This window comes from Hyperolius riggenbachi, chromosome 3, assembly GCF_040937935.1.
Source record: "Hyperolius riggenbachi isolate aHypRig1 chromosome 3, aHypRig1.pri, whole genome shotgun sequence".
In the NCBI taxonomy this organism is placed as follows: domain Eukaryota; kingdom Metazoa; phylum Chordata; class Amphibia; order Anura; family Hyperoliidae; genus Hyperolius; species Hyperolius riggenbachi.
The window spans coordinates 367,770,196-367,789,328 of record NC_090648.1 but is presented as its reverse complement, the minus strand read 5'-3'; the positions used below and the strand labels follow the sequence as shown (position 1 = coordinate 367,789,328).

Sequence of the window (19,133 nt, the reverse complement as noted above, 5' to 3'; positions counted from 1 at the left end):
GACACACATCAGATAGATTCCTGTCAGATTTGACCTGAAAGGCATCTGACAAATGTATCTGATGATCGAATCTGCTGCAAATCTATAAGTGTATGGCCACCTTTACATTTATCTTTCTATTAAAAGAAGAACAAGCAGACAGATTAGATGTTTCTGACCCAAGTCTGGCATGATAAGCTGCATGCTTGTTTCAGGTGTGTGACACAACGGAACCAGAAAGAACAGTAGGACTGCCAGGCAACTAGTATTGTTTAAAAGGAAATAAATATGGCAGCCTCCATATGCCTCGCACCTAGGAGTTCCTTTTAAGGACCAATCCTCACCACCGGCACCTTATATTTGTTAGAAACTCCAATAGCAAAGTCTCCATGACAAAATCATTTGCTACTACCTATGGGAATGCTCTCTTTTACAGAGTACCAATACGTACTCTCTTATAGAGTACATATTGGTAATTGGGCAGCCAATACAGTGCTAGTAGCTGATCGGCTATAACAGCGGTGGTTTAAGGGGTGCTTTGTGTTAGGCATTAAATGGAACAATGGAAGTATTAAATGGGGGTTAGTGTTATGCACTAGGAGGGGAGGGTTGGTGTGAGAGAATGGGTTCTGTGTAAGTGAATAGTAAAATATTGGCAATGTAAATTACTGGTAGGTATTAGGAGAGGGAAAGTTAGTGTTAGGTGGGTTTAGCATTAGACATTAAGTGGTGGGCTTAGTGTTGGACGTTAAGTGCGTGTGTGTGTGGGGGGGGGGGGGTGTAGTGTAGGGGCACTAAGAGAGGAAGGGTTGGTGTAAGAATGGGTTCTGGAGAAGTGTATGATAAAATATCAATAATGTAAATTACTGATATTTTTACTAGTGGCACGACCCAGTGACAACTCACGTGGTGGTGCCGCTACACATGCTCCACTCACCTCCCCTAATAGTACGCTCCTTAATCCATAGATCCTTATTCTGTGCCCTCCTGACAGTCTGCTCTCCCTCACACCAGCCCATCCACCCTCACTGTAACTTCCTGTTTGCTTGTCTGAGTGGCGCACCCCGGAGTGGGCAGGCGGAGTGGAGAAAGCAATGGCTTTCGCCAGCGTCAATCCACAAAACGGATTGCTTGCGGACACACCTAGAGGGATCATTGTACACAAGCTATATTCATGGTACAGGTGTTTTTGTACAGTACAGATTCCTATTTTTTATACAATCTGATTTTTCATTCCGAGTAAAAAAACGTAGCAGCATGCAGTACTTTTTTTTTTTATCGTAATCAAAAATCGGATCGAATAAAAAAAAAAAAAAAAAAAAAAAAAAAAAAAAATCGGAATCGCATGCAAACTCAAGAATTTAAAAGATATTGTCAAAAAATAAATAAAAATGTTATTTATTAAACTGTATATTGTAAAGTTGCTCCTTAAGATCACATCTCAAAATGAGTGTGTGCTGAACCGGAACCAGTATGTTCACACTCAGCTTCTGATTGATGAGTCCTTGCAAACAGTTCCAGTTTGGCCCCACAAATTCCAGTTCCTGTTATACCAAAAAAGAACAACTGAAGCAAGAGGGAGCTGCCATATTTATTTCCTTTAAATTAATACCTGCCTGGCTTTCCTGCTGATCCTCTGCCTCTTATACTTTTAGCCATAGACCCTGAACAAGCATGCAGCAGGATCAGGGGTTTCTGACAGAATCCATATCCCTCTCACTGAAGTTGTCCTTTAGGCTGGTTTAACAGTGGGACGTTACAGGCGCACGTTAGTGCAGCCTGTAACGCACCCCACCGCACAGCAATGAAAAATCAATGGGCCGTTCACAGTGCCCACGTTGCGTTACACAGTAACGCTGCGCCATCACACAACGTACTGCATGCAGTACTTTGTAAGCGGCAGAGCCGCGTTAGACTGCTTGGACATGCGCAGTAACGTTGGGGAGGAGCGGAGAGCGGCAAAGCACATGGCTAATTAATATGCACTGCACTCAGTGACGTGCAGTGTTTACTTCCTGGAGCGGCCGCTCTGTGCGGCGATTGGCCAGGCGGGACCACGTGATGCCGCATGCGTCCAAGAGTGCGCATCACGGACGCCAGAGTGAGCTGCACAACGCGGCTCACTCTGACGTCCACCTTAGAGAGCACCAGGCGTTGCGTTAGGGGCACGTTATGCGACCATAACGTCCCCTAAAACGCAACATCCTGGTGTGAAACTAGCCTTAAGTTGCAGTCAAATTTTCTGCTTATGAGTCATGACGGATCATCATTACAGGAATAGTATGACTACACTAGATGTGGCAGGGCTTGATAATACTTTATTTGGGCACTTTCCTAATTGCGGCGATTGCGATGGTGAGTCGCAAATCGCTAGTGATTTTTAAATCGCTAGGGTTTGCATAATAACATAGGATCTACGGTAGGTAATTTCTACTACTGCGATTCGTTTCTTACCAAAGCGCAATTGCGCCTCGGAGCGATTTTTACCGCAATTTTGCTATGCAATGCAATGCATAGCAAAATCTCAAACGCCGAAAAAAAAGGGACTTTGCTAAATTGCAATCGCTAGCGTTTAGTGGAAGCGATTGCTAGTGGAAAAGGGTCCTAAGAAATTATTTGACTAGAATTCAAATTCTGTTGCAGTTGGAAACAGATTTTAGGGGGGCTGCCAAAACATTCTGGTTCCTGTGTAACCAGAATTGACATCCTGATTTTGATCACTAGTACTTCTAATTTGCTTAGCTTTTCTACCCACCCACATTTTGTGCTCACCTGTCCTAATCCCAACTCTCCTCTGTTCACCCGTTTTGCACTACCACCCTGTTTAAACACTTGACCAACAAATACATAATTTGTCTTTCTAACCAACCACACAGTGAGTTCACTCCTTGCCTTTTATGTCCCCATTTGTGCCACCTTGGCAACACTATGCTACTGCCCACTATTTTACACCCTGGGCTGTGGCCACCGCCCTTCCCACAAGTAAGTTGTGCCTTGAGGGGACAGGGAATACAAAGATCTTACCGTTGGAGCGCTTGACAAAGACCAAGTACTTTAATTTGGTTTAACTCCAGCAAATACTAAAAACTGGATCCTTTAAAGCAAAAATTACTAAGTCAGCTCTGCTGGGAAAACAATTTGCCAAGTCAGAGCCAGTTCAAGGCTGCAATTAGAAGGATTAGCTTGTTGCACATTGGCAAGCAGTCATCCTTACTGTGCCTTCCCAGCATACAGTATCTCCACAGCAAGGAACTCACAACACTAGCATCTCTACAAGAATTAAAACCCCCACTGTATCTATAGTCTAGGTTCCATGTGCAAATTACAAAAGGCCAGACCAGTGTAACATTATTGCTCTGAAAAAAATTTAATAGAAGAAGAGTTAAATTAGCTGTTTAAGATTTTAGGTGAACTATAGTTTTCATTGCATTCATTCTGGGACATAGACAGTGTGGCAAACCATCAGCAAATTTACTGACAGTCTGTAAAGAACTGTGATTACTTCCCCTGTTCATGTGGTCTCCACACCCACCCACACACTCTCTCCCTTCACCTTAGCTCAGCTTCTAGCCTCCCCCACCCCCCTTTTCCTGGTCACAGGCAGGGGGCTGGAATGACCAGTCTAATCTGTCCACACAGGAGCAGCCTGCTAGTGAGGAAGCATTAGGCCCTATTTTCACCAAATCTGGGCCGAGTCAGCAGCGTTTCCCCACATATGAGAGGAGCGAGGAAACACTGCCTATCGAACAGCAGTGTAAATCGGAAACGGCTGCGGCTCCTAGTGGAAAAAGGCCCTAACAGCCAAGTACATCTGCAGTTAACTTTTCTTCCATGACAGTCCCATCATTTTGACAATTTGCTCTGCTCAAAAGCCATCTGCAGTCATCCTGGTCCCTCGCTGTCATTTCGTTCTTCTCTGTTCAGCAGCTGTACCCCCCAAAAGCTGCATTTGCAGGCCCAGGCCACGCACCTTCTCCCTTTGTGCTCCCATGGCCGGCAGCATTCTGTGCTAGCACAGTCGGTAAAAAATTCATAACCACATGCAGCGAACACTCCCGGCTGCAGTAACACGACTGAAGAGACACGTGGCCAGGATGCACATGCGTAGTAGTCAGCAAGTGCTTCAGTCGGAACAGATTTTTGGGGGACAGCAGCTGAACGGAGAAGAGCTGAAGGACTGCTGGGGGACCTGAAGTATTACAAGCACTGGGAGAAGCCCCGGGTAAGTTAAACAGGGCACCTTAGTGTCACTTTGGGTACACTTTAACAAGAATATGTTATATGAATATGAAAACCAGAAGGCCATCAGCAGGCAAGGTCAATAACAACCCACATTTCCCTCAGTTTCCGTCTCCTATGGTTTTAAAGTGCACTTTACTTATTTTATCCAACATTTTATATCAGGTTTTTAAAAGTGAAAAAAAACTTTAACTCAATGATACACCTGAGGCTATTTATAATTATTTGTACTTATATTATTTGATGTATTTCATAAAATGATTTTAATAGCTCCATTAAATGGACAGATAATCAAGAGTCTCATTTCAAAATTTGTCGCATGAAATCCTCTGCACCGAAAATGATTTCATTCATATTCCTTGGAAGTGAGAGCTCTTCTCCTTGATGTCTGGAGAGCATGATGACCATAATTGCTTGCCTTCCAAATACTGAGATAGCATTGATGCATTGATTAAGTTGTATGTGGAGCCTAAGGGCCGTTTTCTACTACAAAATGCAAACACATTTCCTATAGGAATTTGCAGTGGGATTTTCAGATCCCATTTAGGTATACTGATTGGAAACACACTACAATGCAGAACGCAGGACTTTAAAGTAAACCTGTAATGTTGGAAAAAAAATACTTCTCACTGGATCCAAAATGATGCTTCCCATCTCTCGCTCCACCAGCCCGATCTAGTGCTAAAACCCCAGAACAAGCAGGGACAATACAATTTACATTTGCCTGCCTGCGCAGTAGTGGCTTTCCACTTGGGCCCCCGGCGGAAATAACAGAGCCTGATTAGGCTACTGCACAGGCAAAGACGGCTCACGCCTGCGCAGCAGAATTGCCCTGATCAGGCTCGGCTATTTCCACCGGCGGCCAGGGGAAATCCGCTAATGTATCTGTGCAGGAATGGTGACAAGTGCCAACAAGACGATTTTTGGGTGAGCCAACACTGGATTCCCTCTGCTGAGGACAGGGAAGCCTCATTAGGATCCAGAGGTTTTCCCCTCCCAAGGTAAGTACTGCCTAGGGGCATCTTTTTCCCTTCAGGCCCACTTTAAGCTCTTTAAGACTTTGAGGGTCTTGTTGTAATGTTAACAGAGATGCCCCATGAAGCATGCTTTGTCTTCTGTTCCTATTTGGGGGACATTGGCTAATACTTTAAAAATGATATCTAGCAGTAGAGTGAAAGTCTTGATCATTTACAATACAAGACTACACTAAGTGCATGTTACAACAGAACTATTACTGTGTCATTATGACTCTCTAAGTAAACATTATTAATAAAAACATATGAATATTAAACAAATTGCTATCCTGAGCTGCTTTTTCAAGAGGTCAGAGAAAGCCTTCCTTTGTCAGTAAAAAAAAAACACACTGAAAAGTGGGCAAAACTGCTGGTGGAGCAAAGCATGGTCTGCTGCATCCACAGTCTAGAACTACACAAGCAAATTGAATCTTGATCAGCTTCATTTTTGCTCCAGATGTTACAAACCAGCCCTTTGGTGAGATAGAAGCAGTGATTGATAGTCCACACCAGGAAATAACTGTGGCTGAGCACTAGAGCACACTGTGGTTGCTACAGAGAAGCTTCTGTTCTATTGCTGAGCTCTCATTCCAGCACACTTTGAAGTGCTTGCAGAACAGTGCAGGGAATGGGGTGAGGCCAATCTCAGAGCATCCCTACTTCCCATATATACATATTATACATCTACAGAAGAGAAACACACTCACATAATGCTTGTTGGGGATGCGTCGCTTCTGGACGTCCTGCACATTGACTTGCACGATGCTTTTCCTGGGCATGGCTCAGCCTTGCTCACTTCACTCCACCCGCAGACAAAAGGCAGATCAGAGCTGAGGGCTTCTTGCTGGGTGGTCCTGATCTTTCCAACATCCAGCTAGGTGTCAGAGCCGTGCGGTCAGTCGATCCAGCGACAATGAGTGAGAATGGCCTGTAGAGCAGCCCAGGAGCCAGGATCAGCGCCCCAGCTCCTCTCCTGCTGTTCCTTTCTTTCTTCACACTTTAGCTCACCCTCCCTCTCTGCCTGGGAGAAAGGAAGGACAGCCCACTCACAGAGCACAGCCCCTCTATCAGCAGGCTAGGAGACAATCATGATATACCACCAATACTGCACATCATCCTCTGCACAGTACATACAGGTAGCTTATGGTCACCAGGACTGCCTACAGTGACTGTGTGCTCTCAGTTTAGGCAGTAAACACTTAACATAAAACAGTACCAGTGGTGCAATGTATTTATTACTGACAAAGTCATAAAAATTGACAAAAGAACATTTTTACTGACACCTTGAAAAGACAGTTTAGGACTTAATATTTTTGTGGGAAATGTGTTGATTAACAATGTTTAAAATTTTAACTAAGGAACAGACATAGTGATGCATCCACTTATAGTAAGCCAGAAGCATATTAAAAACCACATACCACTGCAGCCAGAATACTCAGGTTTGTGATTTAAAAAACCTCTTCTATATCCGTATATACTCATGTACAGCTTTCTGTTTTTTATATGAGAAATGCAGTCCAGACATCAAGGAGAAGAGCTCTGTCTTCCAAGGAACATAAATTAATTTTTTATTTAGCTGAGGCTTTCTTTATTAAACTAATGAAATAAATGATTGTATCTATCTTCCTTCTCCTAAAAATTACCTTTTAAGATAGTCCACAGTTTTATTTTATGTTTAAATCTACTTTTTACGTTTTAACTGTTTTATTGTTTTTGCTCAATGATACATTCATTGAAGTATGCCAGAGCTAAAAATCTATGAACCATTGACCCTTTTTATCTCTTTCGTGCTCTCATAAACCATTTTCTGCTAGGAAAGTGTTTTATAGTTGGTATTTCTTGTCAGTGAGGGTCACACTGTAGTCACTTCCTGTCTGAGTCAGCACTGAGTCAGCCACTTACATACCGGATATTTAACTCTTTCAGGCAGAGGAAAAAAAACATGGAACACAGCATTGTTATTTGTGTGCTAGACACTGTACCTACCCATGTCTATCTCATCATGTCAAATGTCAGCTCGGGTATCCTTTAAGGAATAGTAGAATGATAGGTACACACCAATACGTTTTGTCGGCAGATAGATGGTTCGATAGATAAATTCCGTCATGTCTGATATTATTTCCGATCTTTTTTCTGGTCGATTTCTTATAGAAGTGAATGAAAATTGATAGATTGATAGAAATTGATTGATTGAGAATCAAGCGGAGAATCGATCGGATGGAAAATCGACCAAAAAAACCGCATTGTGTGTATCTAGCATAAGAAACAACTAGCTCAGTTCCCCGCCGCCGTACCCGGTCTGATATTCGTCTAACAAGACGAATAGTGCTTGCTCCCGCGCGCATCATCAGGAGCTTATTGTGCTGGCACAGTACAAAGTTTTCTTGTACTGCGGTTGCACAGTAAGCTCCCGATGACATGCGCGGGAGCGAGCACGCGCATGGCCACAGCGCTGTAGTTGGATCAGATGCCGAATTAGACCAGGAACGGCGGCGGGGAACGGCGGATCGTTGGAAGATGGCGTGGGGCAATACAGCTGCAGGGGGCCGGTAGAAGCCCCAGGTAAGTGTCAGTTTTTATTTTCAACTCCCCCCCCCACACACACACACACATACACAGAACCCCTTTAAGTACCAGCGGACTCTGCCCCCTTAAAGGAGTCATCAGGCAAATAATAGGAAAGCCGCGGCGTACTGTGCAGGAGAACTACTGCACAGTGTGCTGCAGACAACGTGGGCTTGATTGACTGTGGCCCTTCACACAGGTGCAGTAAGGACAACCTCGAGGTCGTCCTCTGCACCGTGCAGGGACCCCGGGTCGGTGGCTGAGAACGGAGCTGTCAGCGTGGGACAGACAGCTGCGAGGGGCTGGAGAAAGCCCCAGGTAAGTAAATCTGCTTTCCTATTTGCCTGATGACTCCTTTAAGGACCAGAGACTGCTGGTACCAGAAACCGCGGAATACCGACGAATCGCTGTACATACCTGCCACAACCGCCATCTACTCCACATGCCGGGAACCACAGGCCACCGATTCTACCATCTCCATGACGGCAGAGTCCTAAAAAGCTGGCCAGCAGCCGCTTTCATTGGCTCCTGACCCTGTTTATCAATGTAAGGGCTAGTTCACACTCGGCGCTTTGAGTGCCAATAGCACGCGATCGCGTTCGGCTCCGCAATCACGATTTGCCGACAAAATTTCGCGATTCAGCATGATTTGCGGTTGCAATTCCCGTTCAGTAGAACAAGAATCAAAGTGCAATCACCCCAGAAACGCTGCAGTGTAAAATCGCAAACGCTGCAGTGTGACTGCATCCAGAGGGATACATTAGATACTTCGCCGGCGATCAGCAAAGCGTTCAAAAATCGGCAAGTGTGAACCAGCCCTAAGCCAACAGGAGTTGTTTACACTGATAGACAGGGTCAGGAGCCAATCGGCTCCTGACCCCCTCACAGGGCTCTGCCGTCAAAGAGACGGCAGGGCAAGTGAGCTGCGGCGGGGAGATAGCGACCAGGGATGCTCTCACGAGTCATAACGAGTGTGTAAACACTCAAATCCGTGATTTAAATGAGCATCAATTAGATCAGGTGTACGGCAGGGACATAAGGGGTTAGTTACCCATAATTCTGCGTCCTCCCTGTGCTCCAAATAGCTTGCACGCGTCCTATTGGATGCGTTGCAAGCCTCATCACCAAGCACTTCCTCCTTCCGGCTTGAAGGAAGAAGTGCCCGCAGTGAGGCTTGCAACGCGTTCAATACGACACGTGTAAGCTATCTGGGGCACAGGGATGACGCCAAATTATGGGAAACTAACCCCTTATGTCTCTGCCGCCATACACCTGAGATAATTAATTCTCATTTAAATCACAAATTTGAGTGTTTACGCACTCGTTATTACTCGTGAGAGCATCCCTGATACCGACACGATCGATGAGTACATGCGGCGGCGGTGAGTTGAAATCTACGCCCTAGTAGCCACAACAACATCAAAAAAAGCGCATAGTTTTCAACTAGCATCAACCTTAAATGGTTAAATCAGTGTTTCTTAAACCTGTCCTTGTGACTTCCCAACTGTGCACGTTTTGCAAACTCACCTATGCACAGGTGGGGTAATTAGTGTCTCAGCCACATGGAATCCACCTAGCTGAGACACTAATTACCCCACCTGTGCATAAGTGAGGTTATCTGCAAAACATGCACCCTTGGGGAGTCATGAGAACAGGGTTGAGAAACACTGATTTAAATCAATTAGTATGATTCAAAGTTGTCACTGTCAAAACTTCTCCAATGCTGAATATTAAAACCTTGTATATAAAATGTTAAATAAAATAGGTTAAGTTTATTTCAGCTACCATAAAGGAGTAGACAACTGAGGGAAATGTGCTTTGTTATTGTCCTTGCCACCTGATGACCTCCTGCTGCACTGTCATGTGTTAAGTTAGCCATATACAGGTCGATTATAACTAGCTGATCGACTCCTACCGTACACAGCCAGCTCAACTTTGATAGATTTAGGCAGAAATCTATCAACCATCAATGGAACTGCCCACGGTGTACTGCTTGATGCAGGGCAAAGTTATGGCCCATCGATCCCCAACACCTCATCCCACCCACATTGCACAGCGATTTTCCAATGTGCCCGATTAGGCTTTTGATTGATACACAGTACAAAAACAATCAAAACTCAATTGGTTATGTAGGAGCAATAAATTACTAACATATTTTAACAAATAAATTAAATTTACCAGAAATTGACCAAAAACATGGTTAAGTATATGGCCAATTTTAGATAGTCCTGCCTGATAAAATTCATGCCAACTAGTTCAGCAATAACAAGAGCCAATTGTAAACATCACAAAAGCACTCCCGAGGTGAAAAGGAAATGCAATCTTTACTTACCTGTGTCTTTTTCCTGGGGCTATAAGTGCGCTTGATGACGCAGACACGCCCACACTGAATTGCCGGCCTGATGATTGGTCCGTGAGCTTTGTGGGTGGCCAGCGGGACACCGGGGAGCACCAGAGCCACGGCAAGAGACTCAGAAGACATCTAGGGGCTGGAAGAAGCCCCAGGTAAGTGAAGATTTCATTTCTTTTTCACCAAGGGAGTCCTTTAAAGGCAGTGCATTTTGACCAAAAATGATGGGAATGTCATGGCAAAAAAGTTAGCTACAGATTTAATGGCTGTCATGCTTCAATCCTTCCTGTGTGGACAGGTCACAGACTGGTCATTACAGCCCCCAGCTTGTGACCAGGGAAAAGAAGGGGGGGAGGTTGTGGGTGTTTTTCCTTATCTTTGTACTACAGCACTGCTGCAGAGAGCTTGTTTTCACAGGGCCCACAAGTTTCAACATGCACAGAGGAAATCACTGACTGTCCATAAATTTACTGATGGGCAGGGACACTGATGCACTGGCAAAATTGTGCCTGTTGGGGTAGAGAGTGCAAGTCAGGGAGGACATGCTTAGCAAGAGGTGAAAAGTCAACCGTGAGCTATAAAGTAGACTGAAGTACAAGGTGTGAAGCATAGAGGTAAATGAGATGAAATGACAAGTAGAAGTGATGTTATCTGGATTGTGGCTTGTCACTTTCGTTTGCTCTGCAATGAGCTATTTGGGCTCTTTCCAATTGTATACATTGCTGTATGCATTTCAGAAACATTTTAAAGGAATTATCAGGCAAAAAAAAATGAGTTTCACTTACCTGGAGCTTCTACCAGCCCCATGCAGCCATCCTGTGGCCTCGTAGTCACTCACTGCCGCTCCAGTTCCCAGCCAGCTAGTTTCGTTTTTGCCGACCTTGGGGTCGGCAAGCCGCATTGCATACATTTTTACGCATTCCCGCTGGTGCAGGAACATTAACACATCCGTTTTTACGCGTTACTGGTTCAACGCGTACATTTTTACGCGTTGAACCAGTAACGCGTAAAAACGGATATGTTAATGTTCCTGCACCAGTGGGAATGCGTAAAACTATATACAATGCGGCCCGCCGACCCCAAGGTTAGCAAAAACGAAACTAACTGGCGGGGGACTGGAGCAGCAGTGAGTGACTACGAGGGCACAGGATGGCTGCATGGGGCTGGTAGAAGCCCAGGTAAGTGAAAATCATTTTTTTGTCTGACAATTCCTTTAAGTGTGTGGTATGCAAGGACATCAGAAAGTGCATAGAACGCACCGGCTGAAGTTACACCCCACTTATGTGTTACACAGCAGTGCATCACAGCATATTGCTTCATGCATTATCAGGGAGTTCAACATGTGCCAGATGAGATCTTGGTAAGCTTAGTGGTTTGCTAGGTACACACCATATGATTTTCTGTTAGATTTACCAGCAAGATAGATTTTTTTTCCAACATGTTGGAAAAAAAAAATCTATCTGGCAGGTGAATCTAACAGAAAATTATATGGTGTGTACCTAGCAGCCTTTGATAAATTGATGCCACACCATACAATTTTCTGTTAGATTTACCTGCCAGATTTTTTCCAACACGTTGGACAATATCTAACAGAAAAATCTAACAGAAACTCGTATGGTGTGTACCTAGCATTAGAGTGTACAAGATACAGAGGCGCCAAAAGAATAAAAGGTAATTAAATGAACTTAAAAAACCTCTCACAGAGGCGCCGAGCTCGCTGATATAATACAGATGCCGTGACTCCTACTGTATTTTGCCTGAGGAAGCGGGATGTATGGCCCGTGAAACGCGTTGCATTGTTTTTTGGAGTTCCGAATAAATTGTTGACTGTCTGAATCGCAGTCCTTGCCTGTGTCTGTTTGGAGGGGGTAAGACCACCGCTGCCTCCTCTGTTTAATCAGTTGGTTTTTTAAGTTAATTTAATTACCTTTTATTCTTTTGGCGCCTCTGTATCTTGTACACTACATTGAGTCCACCCTGGGTGGAGGGTTGTTACCCTATTTTCCTGTCTACAGAGAGCGACTTTTTATTCCTGAGTGGGGTCAGGATTGTTCTCCCCACCTGCCTATACAGTGGTTGCCTATTGGTAACCCTGGTTTGTGAGTATAATTTTAACTTCTCATTTATATTGTTGTCCCCAAGACGAATTACACTATTGGGGCTCTTGGTGTCCCTCTGCTTTACCTAGCATTAGAGGTAGAGGAAGTGAGGTTAGTGTGGAAGTAGCATCAGTGAGGTTAGTGTTAGAAACAGTGGTAGTAAGGTTAGTGTAGACGTAGCAGTAGTGAGGTTAGTGTAGAAGTAGCAGTAGTGAGGTTGATGTAGAAGTAGCAGTAGTGAGATTATTGTTAGAGGTATCAGTAGTGAGGTTAGTGTAGAAGTAGCGGTAGTGAGGTTATTGTTAGAGGTATCAGTAGTGAGGTGAGTGTAAAAGTAAAGGTAGTCAGGTCAGTGTAGAAGTAGCGGTAGTGAGATTATTGTTAGAGGTATCGGTAGTGAGGTTAGTGTAGAAGTAGTGGTAGTGAGGTTAGTGTTGAAGTAGCGGTAGTGAGGTTAGTGTAGAAGTAGCGGTAGTGAGGTTAGTGTTAGAAATAGCAGCAGTAAAAGGGTGTTAGGTGTAGCGGAAGTAGGGGGATTAGTATTACGTGTAACGGCAACAGCAGGGTTGGTGTGAAAGGAGCGATTAGGAGAGAAGTGTGATGCCAGCAGTAATGATACAACCAAAGAGGAAGAGAAAGAGAAAGAATGGTCAAATTGCAGCACCATCTGTTGTAAATAATAGAAATCACAGCTTTATGTCAAGACATTTCAACCACATAAACCCATTAAAAAAAACACTAATAACCACCTTTTTGGCAATAATAATTATATATGTATATCATATCCATGGTTCAGTCAGAACCGCTTCAATTACTGAACTGAAACAAACTGTGCAAAAACAGGAAAATCTCTTGTACACAATGCACATATGAACCCCTTATAACTCTATAGTGCCTGACTGGAATGAAAGCAGCGTACAAATGGACTGGATAAAAGTGCAATAGTATATAAAGAAGGGTGTCAGTGTAATGGAATGCCAAGTCCCATTTCCATAGCAATGATTAATAACAGAACATTGGTAATAGATGATTACCGGTATTAATACTATCGGCCAGTCTCATTAAGTCCGATATACTACATTTACGCACGTTTCCTGCTAAGCAGTAAGTGTACCACCTTAGGTAGGCAGTAGATGCCTTTAGACAGGAAGCAGCTTCTCTAGATATGCAAAATCCCCCTTTAAGCAGGCAGAAACCCCCTTAAGGTACTCAATGAACTTTCCCCTCAAATAATAATAATAATTGCAGTATGTGTATAGCGCCTTTCTCCTGTTGGACTCAAAGCGCTTGCGAGGCAGCCACTAGAGCGCACTCAGTAGGCAGTAGCAGTGTTAAGGAGACTTGCCCAAGAAACTCCTTACTGAATAGGTGCTGGCTTACTGAACAGGCAGAGCCGAGATTTGAACCCAGGTCTCCTGTGTCAGAGGCAGAGCCCTTAACCATTACACTATCCAGCCACTACAATAGGTAGTTAGTCCCCTCTAGACTCCTGCCTAATTATCTTTGCAGATTTATGGGTTAGTGTGCCTATTTCGGGGGCGATTTTACTCTACCTTATTATGCCTGGGGGGGTTTAACCACTTTATGCGATAGGATGAAGGGTTAAAATACACGTGTCCCCTCCAAGCACAAGAAGGCAAAGTCCCTCCTAAATTTGCAAACAGTTTCACAGAGCCCCCCCCTTTAAACTCCCAAGCATAATTAGGCATAGTGCCCCCTTTCATCACAGCATACTTTGGTACATTACCCCCATCCCCAAAATTATTAAGGCAGAGCCCCCATCCCCTACTCCTTATAGTTCTTGCATTGTGCCCTCAAATTCCTGGTGTCAGTGGTAGGCACGTGTAAATAGAATAAAGACAGAGTACTTACCTGCAGCTTGGCTCCTCATGGGTCTTCACAAGGGCAGTGAATCTCTAGCACAAGCTGTCAGGCCTTACTATAAAGTCCTTGGTGATGCATCTACAGCACATATCCCTCCACATCGCCTACATAATGTTACCAGGGCACAAGGCAGAGCAGCAGAGTCATTGGATGACCTCACTGCAGTGGAAGGGTCTTGTACAAAACTTTTTGCATGTTAACCGACTTTGAAGCCAACATCCTCCATTAGTGCAAATTTGGTTTTTTTTCCGTTAGCCGAGCGCATCTACTAGGTGGCGATAAAACTCCACCAGAGTTACATCTTTCCCTACTATCAATGGCGGCCTGGAGGGAGAATAGTAATTAACGCCACCTGGTGGTTGCACCCTGCTTAAGGAATAGTACTCAAATTTGTAGCACCTTTTTCAGATGCATTTATGCCTTTTGAGAGGCTCTGCACACCTCTTGCTGTTAAGTCATTCAGATGCAGCCTGGTTTTGGATACACTGACCTCCCCAATGAGAAGGTGAGAGCACAGCTTCTGCTGTGCTATACTCTGCATTTACACTCTGGACTAGGAAAGTGTAGTAGGGGGCAGGGACAGATAGCGGCACAGGGGGATAGAGGAGGGACAGAAGAAGCCTAGGCAGAGTGGGACAGAGGGATACACAAAAAGGAAGAGGTAGCCCAAGGGGACAGAAGGAGGCACACAGGGGGACTGAAGGAGGCACAGGAGGACGGAGGGAGGAACATGGAAAGAGGAAGCACGGTGGGGAAGGGCTAGCAGAAGGAGGCACAAGGGGACAGAAAGAGGTACAGGGGGACTGAAGGAGGCAAAATGGAGACTGGAGGCACAAGGGGGGACAGAAGTAGGCGCAGGGAGACAGAACAGGGGGGCAGATGGAGCACAAGAAGACAAAAGGCGGCAGCACTGGGGGACTGAAGGAGACACGGAGACACAGTAGTAGGCAAATGGAGACAGTAGGAGGCACAAAGAGGGACACAGGAAGAGGCACGGGGAAAGGGGGGGGGGGTCAGCACAGAGGGACACAAAAGCAGCTGTCTGCAACTAACACTATTCAGACACAGTAGAAGCAGGTGAAAGAACACATATGGGGGCTTACCCTGGGGGTGGGGCTTCAACCAGGGGCATGGTGCTCCCAGGACCAATGGCACTTCAGGCCATAGCCTTGAATGCTTTTGCCTAAAAACTGCCATGAAAGCGCCATTTGAGGAGCAGGAGGAGAGGTGGATAAGCTGAGCAGGTGAGTTCAGTATGGACTGACGTGGGGCTGATTTGTAAGCTGACACCCCCCAAAACAGAATGTTGCAATAACTTTGAACAGTACACTATCATTTTTTTTTTTAAAACACATGCAAATCGCATGCATTTTTGATTTCTCATAAGAATTTTACATGTAAATGGCATGCAATTCACATACAGTATGTAGGATCAAAAAACTTGCTTTGCGATTTTAAAACGCACACAAAATTGCATTGGAAAATGCACATTTAGGCCCCCTGCACACGATTCCAATTTTTAATTGCTTTTTAAATGCAATTCCGAGTTTTAATCTTTACTGCATGCTGCATTTTTTCTGCGTTTTTCTGTTGATAGCATTCAGGGAAAATCGGAATAGCAAATTGGAATCGCAAATCTGAATCGCAAATCGGATTTGCAGTGTGCAGGGAGCCTAATGCAATTTTTTTGTGAAGCCAATAGACATATTGTGTGCAACTTCGCCTCCTAAACTGAGGCACTAATTACCCCACCTGTGGCATAAGTGAGGTTGTCTGCAAAACATGCAATGTTGGGGAGTCATGAGGACAGGAGAAACACTGCCTCAACCCAAAATAACCATTAGGCTGCAATCACACTAACCTATTATTATTATTATTATTTAGTATTTATATAGCACCGACATATTACGCAGCGCTGTACAATGTATATATATATATCTTGTCACTAACTGTCCCTCAAAGGAGCTCACAATCTAATCCCTACCATTGCCATATGTCTATATTATTTTTTTAGTGTAAGTACTGTAGTCTAGGGCCAATTTTTTTTTTTTTTTTAGGGGGAGCCAATTAACTTATCCATATGTTTTTGGAATGTGTGAGGAAACCAGAGTGCCCGGAGGAAACCCACACAGACACGGAGAGAACATACAAACTCTTTGCAGATAGTTCCCTGGCTGGGATTGGAACCAGGGACCCAGCGCTGCAAGGCGAGAGAGCTAACCACTACGCCACCATGCTACCTATGCAATTTCTGATTTTTTCTACACGTTTCAATCTGCATTTCACAATTTTTCAGTTTTGTCTTTTGTTTTTTCCGCTACAATTTTGCATTTTTGTGTGCGTTTTTTATACAATTTTTGGGACTGCAATTCTGTGCATACCAAGAGGAACTATAGTAAAAATAACAATTTAAAAAAATTGCTTTTTTTTTTTTTTTTTTTTTTACAATATTCATTTATAGATGATTTAGTCAGTGTTTGCCCATTGTAAAATCTTTCCTCTTCCTGATTTACATTCTGAAATTTATCACATGGGGACATCTTTACTGCTGGCAGGTGATGTCTGTGGAAGGAGATGCTGTTTTTCTGGCAGTTGGAAGCAGCTGTTATTTCCCACAATGCAACAAGGCTCCCACAGTGTGATGTCAGTACCTAGGTGCTGACATCATAGTGTGGGAGGGATTCCACCACAATATCAGCCCCACAGAGCTATATTGAATGAAGGAGGCACTCAAATGGCGTATAAACTTGCGTTTATCAAATAGTAGCAAAACACAGTGTTTTGCTACTATTTGATAAACGCAAGTTTATACGCCATTTGAGTGCCTCCTTCATTCAATATAGTATATATTTACATTGTGAAATGGTGACTCACAGAGGGATTGTGCACCGGCAAACCAGGTGTCATACCTGGTGTAGGAGCCCAGCTCAGCAACCCCCTTGCTGTCGAGCCCCACAGAGCTCCCTGATGATAGATTTGAGAAAAGGAGAAGTTTTCTCCTGGAAAAGGTATCAGCTACTGATTGGGATGAAGTTCAATCCTTGATTACAGTTCCTCTTTACAGAGTACCCGAGGCGATGAGGTGGGGGGGGGGGGGAGATGGGACACAGGGGCATGTTACCTGCTGCAGGACGTGCCCCTGTCTCCCCCCATGCCGCTATTCTGGAGGGTAAGGGAGGAGTTATTCCCTGCTTAAACGCCCACTAGAGGCATTCCTGCAGGCTTTCCCCAGCTGCCATTGGGCAGCTCTGTCTTTCCCTGGCTGCTCCGCCGTCCCCCAGCCCACTGCTGTGGGAGAGCAGCTCCTTCCAGGGGTCACGAAACCCAAAGATAAGGAATGCAGGTCAACGGAGCGGAGGGGATTGTGGCTACCTGATCCGACCCAGCCCCCGGGGATCAGGAAGTATTTTTTTTTTTTAATTTGTCCCCACCTCGGATTCCCTTTAAGTTAATTTACCGTATTTTTCGGACTATAAGACGCCCTTTTTCTCCCCCGAAAGTGGGGAGAAAAAGTCAGTGCGTCATAGACCGAATGTATTATTTGGACCTGCGCCATGCATTTAAAAAGTGTTGTCCTCCTCTCCCCTCCATTCCCGTGTCCTCCTCTCTGTGCCTCTGTAAGTGTTGCAAGGGTGAAGTGGGGAAAGAACAGGATCCTTTTTTACTTACAACTTCCCGGATTATTGTGGCGGTGGAGTGTCCCGCGGATCACGTTGGTCCGTGAAGGAATGAGCATGACCATCGGCTTACTTCCATCATCTCCCGGTGTCCTCCTCCCTGTGTCTCTGGGTCCACCTTCCTCTGCCGTGCTGCTCTCGGTCCCCATGTCCGCGTCTATACAGTATACGAGTTGCAGCCACGCCGCCATCAATAGCAAGAAGCCACGCAGGTTTGGGTGCCATCTTACAATCAGTTGAGGGGGCGCTGCCCCAGACCTCCAATCACACAGCTCATTGCTCCCTTGACTGTGTAGTGATTAGCCCCAATGATGGACCTTCGAGACCAGCGGGCTCAGAAGAAGGGAGCAATGAGCTGTGTGATTGGCGGTCTGGGGCAGCGCCCCCTCACCTGATTGGAAGATGGCACCCAAACCTGCGTGGCTTCTTGCTATTAATGGTGGCGTGGCTGCAACTCGTATACTGTATAGACGCGGACATGGGGACCGAGAGCAGTACGGCAGAGGAAGGTGGACCCAGAGACACAGGGAGGAGGACACAGGGAGATGACGGAAGTAAGCCGATGGTCATGCTCATTCCTTCACGGACCCATGTGATCCGCGGGGCACTCCACCACCACAATAATCCGGGAAGCTGTAAGTAAAAAAGGATCCTGTCCTCTTTCCCCACTTCACCCTTGCTACACTTACAGATAAGTGTAATTAGGACTGGCAGGGTGGATAAACTCTCACACTGCACATTACAGCCTACCACTTCTACTGGATAATTTTTACTTTCTGTACATGGCTCTATTAAAATGTGCACTGTATTTTCATTCGTTATATTGCAGCATCTTTGAACATGATAAACGAAGAAAATACCGCTTCACTCACAGAGGGGGGACAGTGCTGGAACAAGGGCTGCCCAGCCCGGACACAGTATCAAGTGAAAAAGGTCCGCACAAGTCCTTAAGTGCGTTTGTTTTGTCTGGTATTTTATTCATTCCTTGTTTTTTTAGGAAATGTTTTAAATTTATACACATAACATTGTAAAGGCTGATGTGGCAGCCAGTATAGAGGATGCAGGCTTTGGCCACTACCCACTTTGGGTGTGGTCAGTCTGTTACTCCCCCTGGTTTTGCCCACCATCCTCTATAAAACCTTGTAGATGGGAACCATAAAAATGGCTATGATTAAGAACCATGTAGGTTCGAAAAAAATGTCAGTCGGAGTACTCTTTTATCTGATTGGGATACGTCCTGAATAAATTTGTGGATTGTGGAGACATTGTTCGGACCTTTTTTTACTTGATACTGTGTCCGGGCTGGGCAGCCCTTGTTCCAGCACTG

General features: G+C 44.9%; 1 protein-coding gene across 3 annotated transcripts in view; it reads right to left on the bottom strand.

Moving 5' to 3' along the window:
- SH3PXD2B (SH3 and PX domains 2B) overlaps positions 1-19,133 on the bottom strand; it is a 293,221-nt gene that overhangs the window by 242,568 nt on the left and 31,520 nt on the right. Inside the window, exon 1 of one of the 3 annotated variants that reach the window (XM_068277149.1) lies at positions 5,939-6,215. The exons of the other annotated variants lie outside the window; for them this stretch is intronic. Within the exon in view, the coding sequence (XP_068133250.1) occupies positions 5,939-6,010 (72 nt within the window). The 5' untranslated portion in view covers positions 6,011-6,215. Of the gene's footprint in view, positions 1-5,938; positions 6,216-19,133 lie in introns of those variants that run through there. 3 annotated transcript variants of the gene reach the window in all.